This window comes from Balaenoptera ricei, chromosome 3 (assembly GCF_028023285.1).
Source record: "Balaenoptera ricei isolate mBalRic1 chromosome 3, mBalRic1.hap2, whole genome shotgun sequence".
In the NCBI taxonomy this organism is placed as follows: Eukaryota; Metazoa; Chordata; class Mammalia; order Artiodactyla; family Balaenopteridae; genus Balaenoptera; species Balaenoptera ricei.
Window position 1 is genome coordinate 77475240 of NC_082641.1, and position 19516 is coordinate 77494755.

Consider the following 19516-nt stretch of genomic DNA (forward strand, 5'->3'; position numbering starts at 1 on the left):
AATTTCTATAATTCATTTCCTATAAAATTCCTTCTTTTCCTCCAAAAATTCATAATCACAAATTTAACATGGTTCAGGCCTTGGTAAAATATAGCAATTAACCTTTAATGTTTCCCCAAATCACAAAGTTGTTTGTGTTTTCCTATCCTCTAAATGCTTTTCTGAGTAAACATAAATTATTTTGTGTCTTTACTTTGGAATTTGTTTGAATGTCAAGCAAGATATAAATTTTTTCTATGGACAAGCAAAATATTTTAGTTTTTATGTATGAATGCCAAAAATTAAAACCCACTGTTTGGGGGACCACCAACCTGGTGGTATAGGACAGTCAGCTTCATTTCAGAACACCAAGACATAATGAAGGCATGACAAAGGATACTCGGCAAACTCTGAACACTCTCAAGCCATAAATTTCTCATGTTCTCTAAAAAATCTAAAACAATAAACGTTTTTCACTCCATGTATGTGAAACAGTTTGATTCAGATTTGCTTGTGTTAATTGTACTAACTTCATTGTGGTTCTGATTCAATCTGTAAAGGGCCTTGCTTGATACCATATGAAAGGTTCCTTTTTCTAAACTTTACCACCAATTCTGAAAGAGGTTTTTGTGAAAAGCTTTTACGTCGATGATGGCCATGGCCATAATAACACAGTAAATATGTTTTGTTTGGCCCATATGGTGTTTATAAAAGAATTTGAATAAGATGTCAATATTTTAAAATAGAGAAATTTAACATAAAACCTGGATTTCCAGCTTCTGTTGAAACATCGTTGAACCATCATGCCCACTTGGCAACAATCGGCAGGACTCACGCCATCACTGTCTCCCTCGAATAAAGCAAAGATGGCTTTTCTCTGATACAGAACCCTCTCACTCACTTACACTATCAGCCTAACTAGGAAATGCACCCGATTTTGTAACCTCTACTCTAAATGATATTTTCTTATCATGTCTGATGGGAAATTAATGGAAATTTTAACTCAAATATTGCAGATGTTGGAAGAACAAATAAAAGCTCGAGACGTGGCAGCCACAGGAACTAATTTTGCAGTACAGGACCTAAACACCAAACACCTTCAAGGAGTTGGAGATCTTCGAGGAAGAGTAGCCAGGTGAGAAGAAGCGTGTTAACTAATGCTTCGCGGTCAGTTGCTGGCCACTGAGTTCTCATCCCTAAACAAGTTCCATATTGCAGAAAACAAGATACTGCCTTTAAGCTAAATGATGAGACAGTAACTGAGAGAGTGTATCATGAAATTTGAAAACCTCATGCTCCCTGTGAGATCCAAGGGTTCTATAAAGGACCTCTCATACAGGATGCCCAGTTTGGTTTCATATGCAAATGACAAGTCTTGTCTTTACAGCCCTCAGCTGCCCAAATGCCAACATCTATACAAAGACATACCCTTGAAACCACACACAAAATCCCCAGATGTATCAAATCTAATGATTAAAACATTTAAAATATACAATAATTACATATAGAAGCCTAGCAAAAGGGATTTAATGGTCAAGTGAATAAAATTTTGAATAATATCTTTTGTATGAGACTTGTAAGTTGGAAGAATTCATGGTGTACAGTTCAGCAAAAATTTGTAGGCATTGACAATGGCAGGACCGCTCTGGTTGACACATGAAAGATGACTTGTGAGTGGCTGAGCGTGGACACCTTTCCATCTTTACATCTTCTGCCAGCACCTCTCTCCTCTCTCCTGAAATACCCCCATCTTCATCTCATTAATCTGCTCTGAAGTGTTAATGACCAATAATTATTATTATTGACCGATAATAATTAGGTTATTAACACCTAAGACAAACCTCTTCTAGGGTATCCATCCATTCAATTCAACAACAATGACAAAAAAATGTATTAAACACTTCTATATGCCAGGCAGTGTGCTAGTATTCAGAGATTCATCAACATGGTCCCTTTCCTGTAAATTCACAGTCTACCTGGGAAAACATAAAGCAATGAGGTGAGCACTATAATGAAAGCCTGGGGTGCTATGGGAATATCCAAATCAGATGGGGGCATAAAGATGGTTTCCTGGAGGAGGTGACACTTGGCATGAATTTTGAAAGGTTTGTAGCAGTTAACTAGACAGGGAAGGAAAGGCAAGGCACTTCACATAGGAGGCAAGATATGTGCAAAAGAACTGAGGGGTAAATTACTGTGACATGTTCAGGGGCTACCTGTGAGAAGAGTATTTTAGTTATGTTATTTTGGATTTGCACTTAGGGAGAGATGGGAGATTGGGAGATGAAGCTAGAGAAATGGTCCAGGGTTGGGTGATGAGGATCTTTGGCCAAGGTAAAAAGTTTAAACTTTATGTAGAAAGTTATAAATAGCCATGGGAAGATTTTAACTAAGGGGATGACATTTAGTGACCTTCTAGTAGTAGCCAAATTGGTGGGGTACAGAAAGAAGGCATGAAGATGAAAGGAAGCTATTGCAGCAATCAAGGTGAGAAATGTCAGGGCCCTAAACTAAAGCACTGGCCATGCAAGTCCAGAGCAGGTAACAGACATTCAGAAAACAGAATCTACAGGATTAGTACATATGTCTGTGTGTATGTGTGCATACACAAACATAAACATACATACATATATATATACATATATAATTATATATTATATGTATACATATTTTAAAATATATAAAATTGTATACTTTATTCTATAATATTTGATACATGGAAAAGAATTTTTATAATATTTGGGTAAGTTATGAAGCAAGATAATAAAACAAACCCCAGCAAACCCATCACCCTACTTAGATGTGCCATGATTTTTACAAAGAAGATAAACACCAAAACTCTCTTGAATGAAATTTGGAATTTGGTTCAATTTGGTGCTGATGACACTTCAACCATTTATTTTTTTTTCTGCAAGCCACTTAAGACCCTACTATTTCATTCTTGTAAATCCTCTCTTACGTACAAGACAAAGTAACAAACAGATTTAAATGAAGCCAAGAGATGAATGGAATAATATCAAGGAAAAGATGTGCAACTATTTTTGTTCTGCTCCAGTTTTTTTGTTTCCTTTTTAAAAAATGTTGTATATATTTAAGGTGTACACGATGATTTGATATACATATACATACTAAAATGATTACTATAGTCAAGCTAATTAGCATATCTTCTCCTCACAGAGTTAATTTTTGTGTGGGTGATGAGAGCACCTGAAATCTACTCTCTTAGCATATTTCCATTCTCCAATACAGCATTATTCACTGTAGTCATCACACGGTGCATTAGGTCTCTAGACTTATGCAGCCTACAGAACGGCCACTTTGTGCCCTTGACTGACGTCTCCCCATTTCCCCCACCTCCTCACCCCTAATAACCACCGTTCTCCTCTCTGCTTCTATGTATTTGACTTTTTTAGATTCCACATATAAATGAGATGATGCAGTTTTTTCCTGCTGTGTCTGGCTATTTTCACTGAGCATAATGTCCTCCAGGTTCATCCATGTCGTTGCAAAGGGCAATGTCTCCTTTCCTGAGGCTGAAAATTTCAGAGTGCGTGTGTGTGTGTGTATCACAATTTCTTTATCTATTCATCCAAAGACACTTAGGTTGTGTCCATATCCTGGTTATTATGAATATTGCTGCAATGAACATGAAAGTACATTTTTCTTCCAGGTATTCATCTCATTTCCTTTGGATATGTATCCAGAGGGGGGATTTCTGGATGATATGACAGTTCTATTTTTAATTTTTAAAAGAACCTCCATACTGTTTTGTATAATGGCTATACCAATTTACATTCCTGTTAACAGTGTAGAAGGATTCCCTTTTCTCCACATCTGCACCAATACTTGTTATCTTTTATTTTTTTGATAATTTTCGTCTTAACAGGTATGAGGTGATATGGTTTTGATTTGCATTTCCCTGATGATTAGTAATATAGAGCTCTTTTTCATGTACCTGTTGGCCATTTGTACGTCATCTTTGGACAAATATCTGTTCAGGTTTTTGCCCATCTTTTAAAATCATGTGACCATTTAAAACCCCCTCTTTGTTTTCTGTGGTCCCAAGGGACTCACAGATGAGCCCCATCGGGTCTCAGAGCTAGGTGATTTGGGAACCAGTCTCTTGGGTGGCAGCTAGATGTATGGTCCACAGCCTTTGCTCCCCATGGAGAATCTGGGATTTGGAGGTTCCCTCCCAACAGTAAGGTGTTGCACCAGGGATGGGGCTTATGGCATGTGTGTGTCTCAACTTTTTCCACCCAGTTTGATATGGGTATTAGTTGCCTGATGTGTAGAAGTCTCTAAACCAGTTTCTGAATTTTTCTCAGAGGGACTTGATCCACATTTTGCTGCTTATTTGGTGCACCTGAGGGAGGAGGGAAAAATCAAGAGCCCCCTATTCCTCCAACTTGCTCTCTGACTGCTTACTTACCTTCCCCTTTAATATGAAGCAGTGATTTTAGGACAAGGTCTTATTTTTCCTTGAAATGTCTCCCTTTTATGAAACTTTCTTAACTCTAGTGATTTGAGACAGATTCCGGCTAAAAGCTATGAGATTTAAATTCACACTTCCACTTTTTCTTTTCCATATTTTTGCAGGCAAGCAACCCATGGACCAGCTGAGGCAGATTAATTACTTTTCTCCCACATATATTGACCTTAATTCCAGTTAGCATTTTGGCATAAGTGAAACTAAGTTGATTATTTTAACATAATTCCTAGCAAACCTTTTACTGCTTCACAAATCAAACTCAATATTTGATAACAACAATGTGCTTTGAATTTTATATCTTATTTTCCACTCCAATATAGTGTCAGTTTAAAAGCAAATACTTCCAATGAGATGAGGTTCTCGAAGTTGTCTGGCCTGCTTTTGACACTCTGTACTGTATTTGATAGATTAGTCTCATGTGCAAAAAAGAAAAATGCAGGTATGTAAAAGGCAGCCATACAGACGGCTTACAGTCTGTAGAAGCAGCCAGAGGAGGCCAACCCTCTATCCACACTTGACTATTTGGGACCCCAAGGCAGATCTGCAGATGAAAAAAAAAGTTGTGTTGATGTGGGATTAAAAGCATAAGTCATGTCCTTTAAAGAAACAGTAATGATATTATTTGGATACTGTCAACTTTTGAAAAGAGTGGGGACTTCTCGTTAAAGATATTTTTACTCCACTCCTCTCACATGAGACATCTTAATGCCAGTAAAAATAAAAGGAAGAAAACAAAAAACTTCATCTTTACTAGAACATAGAAGTTGCCATAACCACTAACCACAAACAGAGCACACTTAGCAAATACTGAGATGTTTGGATTGATAGTGTTCTCCTTAGACCTTAAACATAATGATTTCCTCCAAATCAAGAGGCATAATTCAGAAAGGCATAGACCAAATACTTTGAATATAGCAATATTACCTAGGGGATGGGGTGAGTCACAGGAGAGATAGGAAACGTCCCTTGAGAGATTCAGGTCAGCAGCACAGAAGAGCAGAGGGGGTAGAGCTGAAGATGCAATCGTGTTATTTATCATCTGGGGCCTTCCTTCTTGCCACTTCATGCCTGAGAGAAACCACTGGGGTGCAACAGGCTGAGGAAGGAGAGGAGGTGATAACATCACATGAAAGAATCTATCATGATGATTTGCTGTGAGATACAACAATCTGGTTTTTGAGGAGAAAATGGGGAGATGTGCCCTCTTCCCTGGGCCTAAAGAAACAACAGATTTGATAATGATAAGGCTGAGTAGAGGAAGTGATCTACTCTCCACCAAACACACACTAACTCATATACAATGGAATATTATTCGGCCATAAAAAAGGAATGAAACAAGGTCATCTGCAGCAACATGGATGGACCTAGGGATTGTCATGTTGAGTGAAGTAAGTCAGACAGAGAAAAACAAATATCATATGATATTGCTTATATGTGGAATCTAAAAAAAGGTTACAAATGAACTTATCTACAAAACAGAAATAGAGTTACAGATGTAGAAAACAAACTCATGGTTACCTGGTGGTAAGGGGGGCAGGGAGGGATAAACTGGGAGATTGGGACTGACATATACACACTACTGTATATAAAATAGATAACTAATAAGGACCTACAGTATAGCACAGGGAACTCTAATCAATACTCTGTAATGACCTTTATGGAAAAAGAATCTATAAAAGAGTGGAGATATGTATATGTATAACTGACTCACTTTGCTGTACACCTGAAACTAACACAACAGTGTAAATCAACCCTACTCCAATAAAAATTATTTTAAAAATATATATATACGCTCACTCATAGGCCGGTGGCCAGAATCACAGGAAGATGTGAAAGTGGGACTTAGGAAGAATCTGGCCTGTGCGTGAAAACCACCACCACCGTTGATTGATCGATAGATCGATAGATAGGTAGGTAGGTAGATAAAAGTGTAAGACTGATGAATATATCTCATGACAGGAATTACCCAGAAAAACAGAGGAAGAGTTCAAATCAAAGTTCTCCTGGTTTCAAAGAAATTAAGAGCAAACGAAAGAGATAAAAGAAGATTGCTGATTAACTGTTGCATGTCATTTTGCTCCTTCCAAAAGCCCCACTAAGTCTACAGTAAAAAGAGTTTTCTCTTTAAAACATAAACCCACAAAGACAGGGGATATCAGCCTAGAAACGCTGGAACCTAGAAGACAGATAGACATGTGGAAACTGACTGAGCAGATGTAATGAGACCAGTTTTAAAGCTGTGGAATAAGCTGAGAATGACCTGGTTTTACACCACAGAACTCTCACAGGCTTAGGAGGGCTGGGCCAGGCACCTCTGAGAGTGTGGGTGAAGGTGGGCTCTTGCCTCCTGGGAGAGGAACTGAGAGAAGTAGGGAGAGGCAGAGCCAAGAACCACTGCAGTGTGTTATTAGCCTTCTTGTTATTATTGACTTTTAAACTATAAACATGTTTTACTTTGATAAAAATAAGAGATAAAAGGGTTTCCCACCCCAAAAGAGATTATCAAATAACAAAAGGAGATAGATAAACTGGAATTGCTCCGGGGTAGGTGAAAGAAAACATTAAAATATTACAGGGATTCAATCTACTTTAGAAGTCTCCAAAAGAGATTACATACAAGTGAAAATAAGTTATTTTTTTAAAAAAAGCATGAGCAAACTGTACAAAACAAAAAGAAAATGCCTTTCCATATAAAAATGGTTAGAGAAATGACGTATAGGGAAGACAACATAGACCTCATTCAACAGAGACATAAGAGGAGCTCCTAAAGAAGAAAAAGAACAAATACTTCAGAAGAAAAAAAATTTATGGATATAAGAGAGAAAGCTTTCTTGAAACAAGGGATTTGAATCTGTAGATCAAAAGGAAAACTGCAACCCCAGAAAAATTTACATAAGAACAATTAAACCAAGATATCCTGGTTGAAGTTACTGAATATCAAGGATAAAGAATCAATAGAAGAAAAAAGAAAAACAAAAAAGAATCATTAGACATCCAGGTAGACAAAACAGATTACATAAAAGAATGAAAAAACAGTCATCTCAGACTTCTCCACCTCAAACCATGCCAGATAAGAATGGAGCAATGTCTATCATGTTCTGAACAAAAGAAAAAGTGACCCAATAATGTCTTCTTAACCAAATTACCTTTCAAGTATAAGAGAACAGACAGACATTCTCAAGCATTCAAGAATGTAAAGATTCCAATGCTTCCTGGCTCCTTTTGAAATCTGGATGACAAAATCTGGCCAACCAAGGAATAAATCAAAATAAGGGGGGACTTCCCTGGTGGCGCAGTGGTTGAGAATCTGCCTGCCAATGCACGGGACACGGGTTCGAGCCCTGGTCTGGGAAGATCCCACATGCTGTGGAGCAACTAAGCCCCTGCGCTACAACTACTGAGCCTGTGTGCCACAACTACTGAGCTCACGTGCCACAACTACTGAAGCCCATGCACCTAGAGCCCATGCTCCACAACAAGAGAAGCCACTGCAATGAGAAGCCTGAGCACCTCAAGGAAGAGTAGCCCCCACTCTCTGCAACTAGAGAAAGCCCGCAGGCAGCAACAAAGAACCAACGCAGCCAAAAAAAAAAAATCAAAATAAGGATTTCAGATAAGAAATCATAGTTTTAAAAGACTGTCATTGAACATAGAATCTAAATATAGAATGAAGATTCAATAAGAGTGGGAAATTTAGTTGCAGAATGCACTGTAAATGTCCAAAAAACTGATATTTTTAAAATAGAAAAATATTAACAAAAACTGTTGAAAGAGCAAGGATATAAACATTTAGTTGCTCACTTTTTGGCATATGGCCAAATAGATAATGTCTAAAGTTGAAATTGTAGTTGTAAAAAGTATAATGATTCCAACCTATGATAGCTTTTTATAACTTCATTTTTTAGAAATATCTCTTGTAGTGAGGAGATATATATATATATATTCAAAGTTCAGCAATTTCTTCATTTTTCACTACAGTTTCTTTTTCTTAGGTTAAATTAAAATTCAATGTAAGGTTTTTAACTAAAACTGGTACCTATAATCCTAATATTCTAAAATTAATTTATTATATTTCTTTCTTCCTCTCTCCATATGTAATATATATACATATAACCACACATCATATCTACATAATATGTGTATTTAGTATAATGGTGAATGAAATAATAACCAAATATTAGCAATGACTATTTCTGAAAAGTGGAATTTGGGATGATGTTAGCTCTCTTCTTTGTTCTTTTCTTTTTGTATTATGTGTAATTTTTTTATAAGGAGCATGCGTTATTTTAAAACAATAAAATCACTTCAAAGGAGAGAAAGAGAAACTTCCTTTTGAAATATGGAGTGCAGCTTTGAAAAACCACTAATCCTTGACTTCAGCGTGTGGGGTTCAGCTGGTGAGGTGGGGTGAAAATGAAAAGGTGGCAACTCTCAACTGTTTATTTATTTGAGGAAATAAACAGTAGCTGCTGATCCTGTGTGGGTGCTTCCTCTGTGCCAGGCACTGGCTAAACATTTTGCATTCATTACCTCCTTCATCCTTCAATAACCCTAGGCAGGTCCACTCTTCAAGACAGCCGCTTATGGTTTGGAAGGCTGAGCACACAGCACTCCAGGGGACATTGTTCACATTGTCCCCCTCACCATATGTCTGGCACGCCCTGGAGTTGTGCAGGGGACAAATTGTGCAGCTACATGCAGTGACCTCAGCATCGTTACCCCCCTTTTCTCAGATAAGGAAAACTGAAACTTACAGATGTTAAGAAAATTGTCCCAGATCACAAACCTAGGAAGTAGTAGAAGCCAGACTCAAAGACACATCTATCTGACTAAATCCTCAACCACTAGCCTACAACGCCCAGACCAGCGATCCCTGAGGGTGGGAGCAGGTGGTGCTGGGTGAGAGGCGGCAGGGAGGGGGGCAACAGCAACTACTCCCGTGTAGCCTTTGGGTGTCTTAATGTGAACTCACGTGAGAATATTCTGACCAACAGTAGAGGTTGTTCTGACAGTAACAGTTTATATATACAAACGTGTAAAATGGCTTTTGCCCATGACTTTGGTGCTCCCATTTTTTATCAGAATAATTCCTAATTTTTCCTCCCTGCAGTCTCCCCACCCCTCACCAGTTATCTGGTATCCCTTTCAAGAGGTTTCTCAGGAAAATTACCATCCTTAGCTCACCTTTGGCTCAACTTTGGCACCAAAAATCTTAAGAAGTTCACTTCTAGAGCCTAAAAAATGTTGACAGTCATAAAACAATATTTATAGCACTTAGCATGACAATATGAAAATATAGTTCCTAATAAATATTCCTCGATGACAGTCAAAACAGTTAATTTATAGAATGACAAACTTCAAAGTGATCTCTGGTGACTCATATACAAAAGACACAAGACTACAGCACTCTCCGCCCTATCCTTCATGCAAATATTAGTGTATTGAAACTGGTAATACAGTATGTAACCTGCTCTCTCCCAAGGGAGGCCGTGAGTTGGGATAGTGGGTCGGGTTCCCTGACATGCTGGGAAGATTGTTAATCTGAACTCCAACCCCATTTCACTAGGGTTCCTTCCTGGAAATACCAAATGCCACCTAATGGGCCAAAGCTCAATACACATGTTAGTGTGGATTATTTTTGTCCTAACCTAAGACGACACTTGATTGACACCACTCAAGGAGCGGGAGTTTTCACTGGGGCTAAGAGAAAGGACGTTGTCCTTTGAAGATGGGATGGAAGACTTTGGTGCGTTGGGACATTTCTTTTAGCCAAAGGAGAATTGACAGTCTGGGAGCCAAGGAAAGAGGCTAAAGGGAGGAAAGAGGATTCAGAACACAATGTAGAAGAGGAAAAAGTTTCAATTTTGCCTAACCATAGGCAGCAGGGAGTATGCCCAAAACATCAAAATCTGTTGGAACTCCTATGACTGAATTAACATATCCGGCCAAAAATCTAAAATTTTACCCAATTTCCCCCAAAGTCTTCATCTACTCCAACTCAGTGCTTTGATTTGGGCCAATGTATCATTATCCAACCTGGTTACTCTCCCTCAGGAAAAAAAGAGGAAGATGAGGGAGATTTCTGTATATGCTCCTACATCTGCCAACTCACTATTCAAAGAACTTTAGAACTTTTGCCATCAAATGAATGCACGGATTCTACTATAGTATTAAAAATGGTATAAGCCTATCAACCTCACAACCAATTTTCATCTTGCCACTAGATGTGATTCCAGCATCATGAAGCTTTCTGGAGACATTCACTTCATCAGGCACGAGCACCGGCAACTTGAAAAAACAATTCAAGACCTCATGTCCGCCCTAGAAACTGTTTCTAAAAACTTGGATATGAAGGTAACTGAAAATATTTGGAACTCTTACGTGTTACTGCCGGAAGTAAGATCATTATAGCTTATCAAAATGCTCAGTCAAGCGGTTAATTGTTCAAAAGAACTCTTTTCCTCCAAAAGGTTTAAATACAACAGCTCATGTATATACACCATGAGTACTGCCAGGGTAATCAACAAATATTTAATGAGTGCCTCCGATGTTCCAAAACAGCCGCCCCTTGTAAGCATATGCTACTTGATTCTACTGTTGCCATTATTTCCTTACTCTCTGGGTCCTTCTCAAAGGCTGTGTAACTAGAGAGAATAAGCAAAGGAATTTCCCATGGAAGCTATTATAATAGTATTAAAGGTTCAGCATTAATGTCAGTTGATCACGTTACATCCCTGCAATGGGTTGTGTCTCTTACAAAATAATACACAAGTCCTTCGGCCTGGATTTTAAAGGCCATCTCTACACTGGCCCCTGCTTTTCTCTACAGCTCACCCGCATGCTTCCTGGCTCACCCTTTAGACCCGGTGACATTGGGCGACCTGTAGGTAGGTCCCCCTCACTCCACGATACTGCACTGCATCGATGTTCTCTGTGCTCTTTTTGCCTGAAATGTCTCTCCCCCTTTTTCACCTTCCCAGGCAATGGTTTATCGAAAGGAGCCAATGCCAACTCTTCCATGCCCCACTTTGTCACGTACTTTATGTGAGACAAACACATCTCCTCTGAAGTCATTTGGGCTGAACAAAGTGGAAATCCTTTGGGAATTGGGGGAGATGAAATCTTGCTGTTTATTTGTTCATGGAGCCAATTTATCAAGAGTGGAAGGTGCCCAGGGGCACACAGTTTACTCCAGTCCCACCAGGCTTGTCCATCTTCCTACAAACCCATCTCATTAGTCCTAATAGTTTTTGGGTTGATTCTCTCAGTTTTTCAAGATAATCATATCAACAACAAATCATAACAGTTTTATCTCTAGTTTTCTGGTAAAACGTCATGACTTTTTTCTTAAGGCCTTGACCAGAACTTCCGGAGCACTGTTGCATAAAAGAGGTCAAAGAAGGCAGCTTATCTTGTTCCTGATTACACTGGCAATGTCTTTGTTGTTTGCTGTTGGCTATTGGTTTGATATATTTTTATCAGACTTATTAAGGAAGTACTGAGTAAGTATCCATCAATTAAGGAAGTATCCATCAATCCTACTTTACTTAGCTTTTATTAGAACTGAACATTTAATTTCATAAAACGCCTTTTGGACGTTAACAAATGCCTAACTCAGCATGGTTGTGTTTTGATTTGGGTTTCTGTTTGTTAGCTTATTTATTTCTTTGGCCTTCTAATGTGCTATGTCAAAGCATTTCCCAATGCTGAAACATTCTGGAATTTCTATAATGAAAGCTATACAGTCTTTGTAATAATTCAGTATTTAATTTTGCGTCTAACTTCAAAGGTGATATTAGACTCTAGTTTCTCTCTCCTTAGTTTTTTTAAGATAATACATACATATGATCAAAATCAAAACTATACGAGAAAATACAGCCCAAGAATTTTCACTCCCACTTCTGTCACCAGTTATCACAACCATTCATGCCCCTCACAGGTAACAATTTTTATCAGTCTGTTGTGAATACTTTCAGTATGCCTTTAAAAAGATAGAAGCAAATACAAATATATATTTTTTTCCTTTTTACACAAAACATATGTGTATTACTATGCACCTGTTTTTTTTTTAACTAAACAAACATACCCTACAGATCCACCCTATCAATACATAGTTTCCTCATTCTTTTTCACAACTGTGTACTCTTCCTCTGTGTATAATGGCTCATTTAACCAGTCTCTCATAGACAAACATTTGGATTCTTTTCACTAATTTGCTCTTTCAAACATTGCTGCAATGTATAATCTTGCACTTATGTTATTTAGTGTGTCTGTAGGTATGTTTGTAGAATAAATACCCAGAAGTGGGATAGCTGGGCCAAAGGTACCTGTGTTTGTTATTTTGAAAGATCTTGCTCTCTGCAGGGCTTTTACCATATTGCTTACCCACCAACAATGTATAAAATGTCCTATATCACCATTGCCTCACCAATGAGTGTTTGACTTTTGAATTTTGCCTTTTTTTAAAGGAAAAAGATAGCATCTCTGTATTTTAATTAGCCTTTCTTATTACATCTTTTCATATATTCAAGAACTAATTGTATTTCTTTTCCAGTGAGCTGTCTGTTCATACCTTTTATCCATTTCTCTATTGGGTTATTTTTCTTTTCAATTTCTAGGAGCTCTTTATATGTTAGGGAGATGATATGAGCTGCAAATACCTTTTTCCAGTGTGTTGTCTTTTGACTTTTGATATGCATATGTTCTCTATTTGTAGCCAAATTTATCAGTCTTTTTTTGTGTATGTGGCTTCTGGAATTTTAAGTCACATTTAGACAGAGCTTCCCCACACAAAGGCTTGAAAGAATTGCTCATATTTTCTTCAAGCACTTTCATGGCCTTATTGTTTATATTTAAATTCTTGATCCATTTGGAGTTTTCCCTAGAATAGGATGTGTCTTAATTATTATTTTAATTATTGAGACCTTGTAGTATTTTTACTATCCGGTAGGGCTAGTCCCTTCCACTGCTTCCTTTTTCCCTTTTCCTGGTGATAATTGTTTATTTGTTTTTGCATATGATTTTAAAATCAGCCTGTCTAGTTCCAGCAAATAAATCGACAAATAACTCTGCCTTAATTTTTAATTAATTTTAGAACTGATATAGTCATAATGCTGAGTGTTTTATCCAAGAACACAGCATACTTCATGTTTCTTCAGGTTCACTTTATATCCTTCAGGAGTTGTTTCAAATTCTCCTCATGTAGGTTAGGCAACACCTTAAATGTATTTTGAGATTTCGTCATCTTTTTTTTTAGTTTACTGTAATGGGGGTTTCATTATATCTTCTAACTAGTTGTTAGTTGTGTGTTATAAAGGCTGTATTAATTTTATACTTCAGTGAATTCTCTTGATTATAATAATTTTTCAGTTGGTTTTGGTTTTTCCAGGCAAACAATCATATTATTTTTTAAACAATAATAATTTGACCTCATCTTTTTCCATTTTATACACATAATTTCTCTTTTTTCTAATTGTTTTGAATAATAACTCTGGTGCAATATTAAATAGTAATGCAGCGATAGTGGGCATCCTGGTCTTGTTCCTGACTTTAACAGAAACGTTCCCAGTGTCTCTCCTATGATGGAGGAAGTAAGTTTTCTCAATAAGTCTGTTTAATACGCAATTGTTCCTATTTTACTAAGGTTTTGAAAATCAAGAAAGATTATAAAAATAAATTAGTCCTGTAGATATAATGTACAGCATAATGACTATAGTTAACAATACTGTATTGTGCATTTGAAAGTTGCTGAGAGAGTGGATCTTCAAAGTTCTCATCACAAGAAAAAAATTGTAAGGTGATGGAGGTTGAGTTATTGCGGTGTTCATTTTATAGTATATACATATATCAAATCATGCTCTACAACTAAAGCTAACACAATGTTAAATGTCAATCATATCTCAATTTTAAAAAGTAATTATGAATTATGTTAAATAACTTTTTAGCATTTGTGCAAATAATGTCAGTTTTCTCCTATACTAGCATAATTATTTGTATTAATAAATTTCCTATTATCAATCCATCCTTACTTTAAAAAAAGAATCAGTTGCACTTGATTATGATGTGTTTTTCTATTGGGCTGCTGGACACTATTTGCTGATATATTATTTAAGAATTTTGCATCAATATTTACAAATGAGATTAGTCTCCAGGGGCATTTTTTGGGCAATCTTTTTCAGATTTTGGAATCAATGTTGCACTGATTTAAGATAATTTGGAAATTTCTCTCCTTTTTCTATGCTCTGTAACAGTTTAAATAGCATTATAATTATCTATTCATTAAGGATTTGGTAGTTTTACTTCTGAAAGTGTCAGGGCCTGATGATTTGGTGGGAAAGGGATGGTGATGGGTTTTGAGCACAGCAGTCAAGGCCTTTGGCCATAGTATGCTCTTTATTGTAGGTGACCTGAGAGGCACATTTTCATGTGAAACACTGGGGAGTTAAACAATATAATTTTAAAAGTTTTTTTTACTCAAATGGTTAGATTCTTGTTTCTTTATACTTTTCCTATTAATTTCTAGTTTAAATGCAGTATAGTTAGTTGCTTTTCCTACTTTTTGGAATAATTTGAGAGTTTCTTTGTAGTCACATGTGTACTTAGTTGTAAATGCTCAGTGGGCACTGGGAAAGAATGAGTGTTTTCTGTTTGCAAGTTTGATTGTTTGGCATGTAAATCTATAAATAAACTATATTTGTCCTATCTTTTTATATACTTATTTATATTTCACTTATTTGACCAGTAAGTCAAGAGAAGTCATTTAAAATCTCTAATATATTGTCTCTGTTAGTTTATCCTTGTAATTCTACAACTGCTCAGTATATAAGGTAAAGTTTCAAAGCTATTTTTCACTGTGTATTTTAAAAAGAATGATTTTTACCTATAAAATGATCATCTTTGTTCCCTTTTACGTATTTTGCCTTTAATAACATTTTATCTAATGATGTTGCTCTGCCTGCTTTCTTTTCCTTTGCTTTGGCCATGCTTAATTTGCCCATGCTTCATTGTTCACAATTCTGCTTTTGAGTGTACTTTCTATAAGTAGCCTGTTTTACATGTATCTCATATAAATAACCAATCATGTGCTATTGGTTGCCCACCCAACATTTACCTATTCAAATCCTTCCATTATTCACCTCATTCTTTTCTAAGAGAACTTGGATTTTAAGTACCCACTCACCTCCACATGACCATCTCTTTCAGCAGTTGAGTTTGGCCAAAAGCAATCATGTAGTTTCATTCCCCTTGACAGCTATTAGTTTTGACATGATTATGGGCTGCAATTCTGCATCTATTTCCCAATCCAGTCCTTTTACCTAAAGAACTTCTTCAATGCTTCCAGCAATGTGGAAGGCGCTTTTACCCTAACTTCCAAACATGAGCTTGTTTTTTTCCTATGTTTAAAATGCCGTTAAGTCATTTCACTTGGGATTTACTTGTGCTCGTGTCAGAATCCTACCTGGAAATTCCTGAGGCCTGATCCTAGGCCACTCAGGTGTTTTCTCTGCAGAGCCCAATTGTGCATTTAAGCATTTATTCAATAGCATTTGGTGAGCATCTACCATTGGTCATCTAACGCGCACTGAGGATACAGTGGTGATACAGGATAGAGTGGCTTACATTGTAACTGGGGAGACAGAAAGTAAAGAAATAATCAAATTAACAAATTGATAAACTAATGTCAATAGCATGTTTTTGTCACATCATCAGGTAGTCTATTATCAGAAAGAATATTATAGACAGCAGAATGGAACACTCCCCTATTGTTCTTTCCCTGAAGATAGTGCTATAATTGTTGAATCATTCCTTTGAAAAAAATCATTTTCAAATGCAGACATGCTTTAGGCTCAAAGCTGGGCTTTTATTCTGGGCTCCTTTAGGAATAAAGTATAATTAACGTAAGTGCTAGTGGTTTTGTTCACACACACAAAAACTCCCTTTTGTACTTTCATTAGGTAATGCAGCTCTTAGGAAAGATAGAGGCTTCCAGTTCTGAGCAAATCTCAAATTTAAAGATGGTCCAGGGGGATTATCACCAAGAGATGAACATTTTGGAGTTCAAGTAAGTGAATGGAAGATTTTTAATTGTTTAATGCATTCCAAAGGGTTTTGCTTAATGAAAGCATTGGCATTAAATAAAATCCTATCCCAGGAATTTGAACCTGTCCAAGAATTAAAGAAACAAACTGATGCAGAGAATATTTTACACTAAAGTAATTTATACAATATCCTTAATTTTAAAATATATATATTAATTTGTCATTCTTTTTTTGTATAATATCTGAACTAAAATGATACTTTCTGATAGAGTATAATTTTAACTTATCAATTGTACATTAAAATGCCTCAATGTAAAGCACTATTGAACATACACTGATTCCACAAGATTATCAAACAATTTTTTAAAAACTTTGATTCACAAGCTTTTCTTTTATGATTTCTTTTAAGATCCTCTCCTTGGTTCTTTACAGTATCCCTATTTTAATACTGGTCTATATCCCACATTACACTGAGTTTTCCCCTGTACAATGGAGAGAGCAACAAAGGAGACAAGATGCCACAAACATTCAGATTACTGGCCTCCTTATCCTCAAATCCTCCTTTCTTATTTAAATGACCACCGTTTCCTGACACCATGGTTCAGGCAAAGGGAAATTCTAGGCACTTAGATGATACCACCTTTACTGCCCCTTCTATTCTTGTTCTTTCTCCTCTCTGTCCCACACCACTTGAGTTTAATGCCTTGGTCAAATCGTATTCTGAGTACACTCTTTCTCCATTTTTCCCCATCTCTACCATATTTCATTAAATCTAAGTGCCATTGACTATAAGATATACCATTACACTCTTGTACCTCTAAGACATGAAGCTAACAATTAAACCGTAGCATGCTATCATTTTATGACACCTCCCAATTTCAGAGATGTTAAGTTAGGAAAAACGTGTGTCTTAGAAATTGATGAACAACAGTAGTCATCACTAAAACTCAGAGAAGTAGGTGTCTTGGGTAAACAGAAAATACCTACTTTCTTCATACGCTAAAAAAGCAGGCCTAGGTTCTTAAATTCTAGCACAATGAGGGTGCTCAGTATATATCTGTGTCATGATTGATCTAATCCCTTTAGCTTAGAATTAAGATAGAGAAAAGTGTCCAAAGGAGAAATAGAAAAGTAAACTGTTTCTAGAAGTACAATTTAAGAAGGGATTTTATTGGGAGAGGAAAGGGACTTATAATCTGGAGTGGAAGACTGGCTTAAAGGGATCAAGAATATTAACAAATAGAAAAGAGGGGAAAAGGAAATGTTTGAGATCTAGGGCTGACTGCTTCACTGCAGGTGCTGCATACTTTTTCCACCTGCAGTCCTGTGGGAAATCGGCTTATAGATGAATCATCTAAATAGTTAAATCTGAATCTGGACACTTTTGTAACAGTATAAACTGGAATCGTTCTCTCACTTGAAATAATGAAGTCTTAAAATTTCATTAGTATTACAGTAGGTAATAGTGAATTTATAAACGAGATTTTTTCCCCCAGGCAAATACTTATAAGCTCCAGTAATTCAATTACACAATTGACTCTTTTTTTATTTAAAAGTTCTCCACCGATTTTTTAAATTAAAAAGTAATATGCATTCATCGTAACAAATAAAATAAGGCAAAGATGAAAATAGAGGTCACCATTCAAGCTTCGTAATGTAATCAGTGCTAACACCAGGGGTGTATCCTTCCTCACTTTCCCGCTCATTAATATAAATATGTAACAGAAAAGGGAGATTTTATGTATATACATATATAATATATATAACATACATTATATACAAAGAGAGAGCATGGGTGTTTAAAATAAATCCTATACACATTACTCAATAATTTGTTTTCTTCCAGGACATCTTGGATATCTCTCTCTAGATCAGTGAATATTTTTCTAGCATTATTTTTCACAGCTGCATAATATTTTAACTTACAGATACGTCATAATTAATTCACCCATTTATCTTATTGATGAATAGATTCTTTCCAGTTTATAGCTACCACAAACAAAAATTATTGTGTGCATATCCTTAAATTTCCTTAGATATAGGTGCTTTTATTTCTACAGGCAAGATTCTTAGGTCAGAGTTTATGTTTTTATTAATTTTTATAAATTTCTTTCTAAAAATGTTGTAGCAACTTACTCACACCAGCAACGCATGAGAAGACCTTTCTGGACATTCTCATCCACAATGGATATTCTTCTTAATATTTGCCAATTAAAGGATAAAAAATAGCATCTCTTGTTTTCATTTGCATTCCCTTCACCCTTTGAATTTCCTTTTCTGTGAATTGCCCATTCTTACCATTTATCTTCATCACTTTCTTATCAATTGGTAGGATTCCTTCACATTAGGGATATTAACCCTTTGACTGAGCTATGTATTGCAAAGTATTTTGCTCAAAGAGAAAGTAAGGCAGGTAGGGCTCTTTTTGTTTGTTTGTTTTCTTCTTTTCAATCAGAGCACTTCTCAAAGCAAAGTGGATGGGGTATAGAATTTGCTTTACTTTTTTTTTTTTTAAATTATTTTTTATTTTTTAATGCTATTCTTGTCTGCTTACATTCTTTTTATTTATGTATGTATGTATGTATGGTATGGCTGTGTTGGGTCTTCGTTTCTGTGCGAGGGCTTTCTCTAGTTGTGGCAAGCGGGGGCCACTCTTCATCGCGGTGCGCAGGCCTCTCACTATCGCGGCCTCTCGTTGCCGAGCACAGGCTCCAGACGCGCAGGCTCAGTAATTGTGGCTCACGGGCCGAGTTGCTTCATGGCATGTGGGATCTTCCCAGACCAGGGCTCGAACCCGCGTCCCCTGCATTGGCAGGCAGATTCTCAACCACTGCGCCACCAGGGAAGCCCTGCTTTACTTTTTTAAGAAACAACTGTTTCTGAACAAAGGGATTGAAAGCTTTTAATAACATTAAAGTGTAAGTTTAACTGAGCAATTTTCCCATTTAGAAACTTTAACAAATTCAAGTTTAATGGTCAACTGAACACATTTTATATTGAACTTAAA

At 36.6% G+C, this 19516-nt stretch overlaps 1 protein-coding gene across 1 annotated transcript in view; it reads left to right on the forward strand.

Moving 5' to 3' along the window:
- FAM81B (family with sequence similarity 81 member B) overlaps positions 1 to 19516 on the forward strand; it is a 56890-nt gene that overhangs the window by 28533 nt on the left and 8841 nt on the right. The window contains 3 exon segments of the mRNA XM_059919391.1: positions 996 to 1114; positions 10696 to 10825; positions 16426 to 16532. Coding sequence (XP_059775374.1) covers positions 996 to 1114; positions 10696 to 10825; positions 16426 to 16532 — 356 coding nt within the window.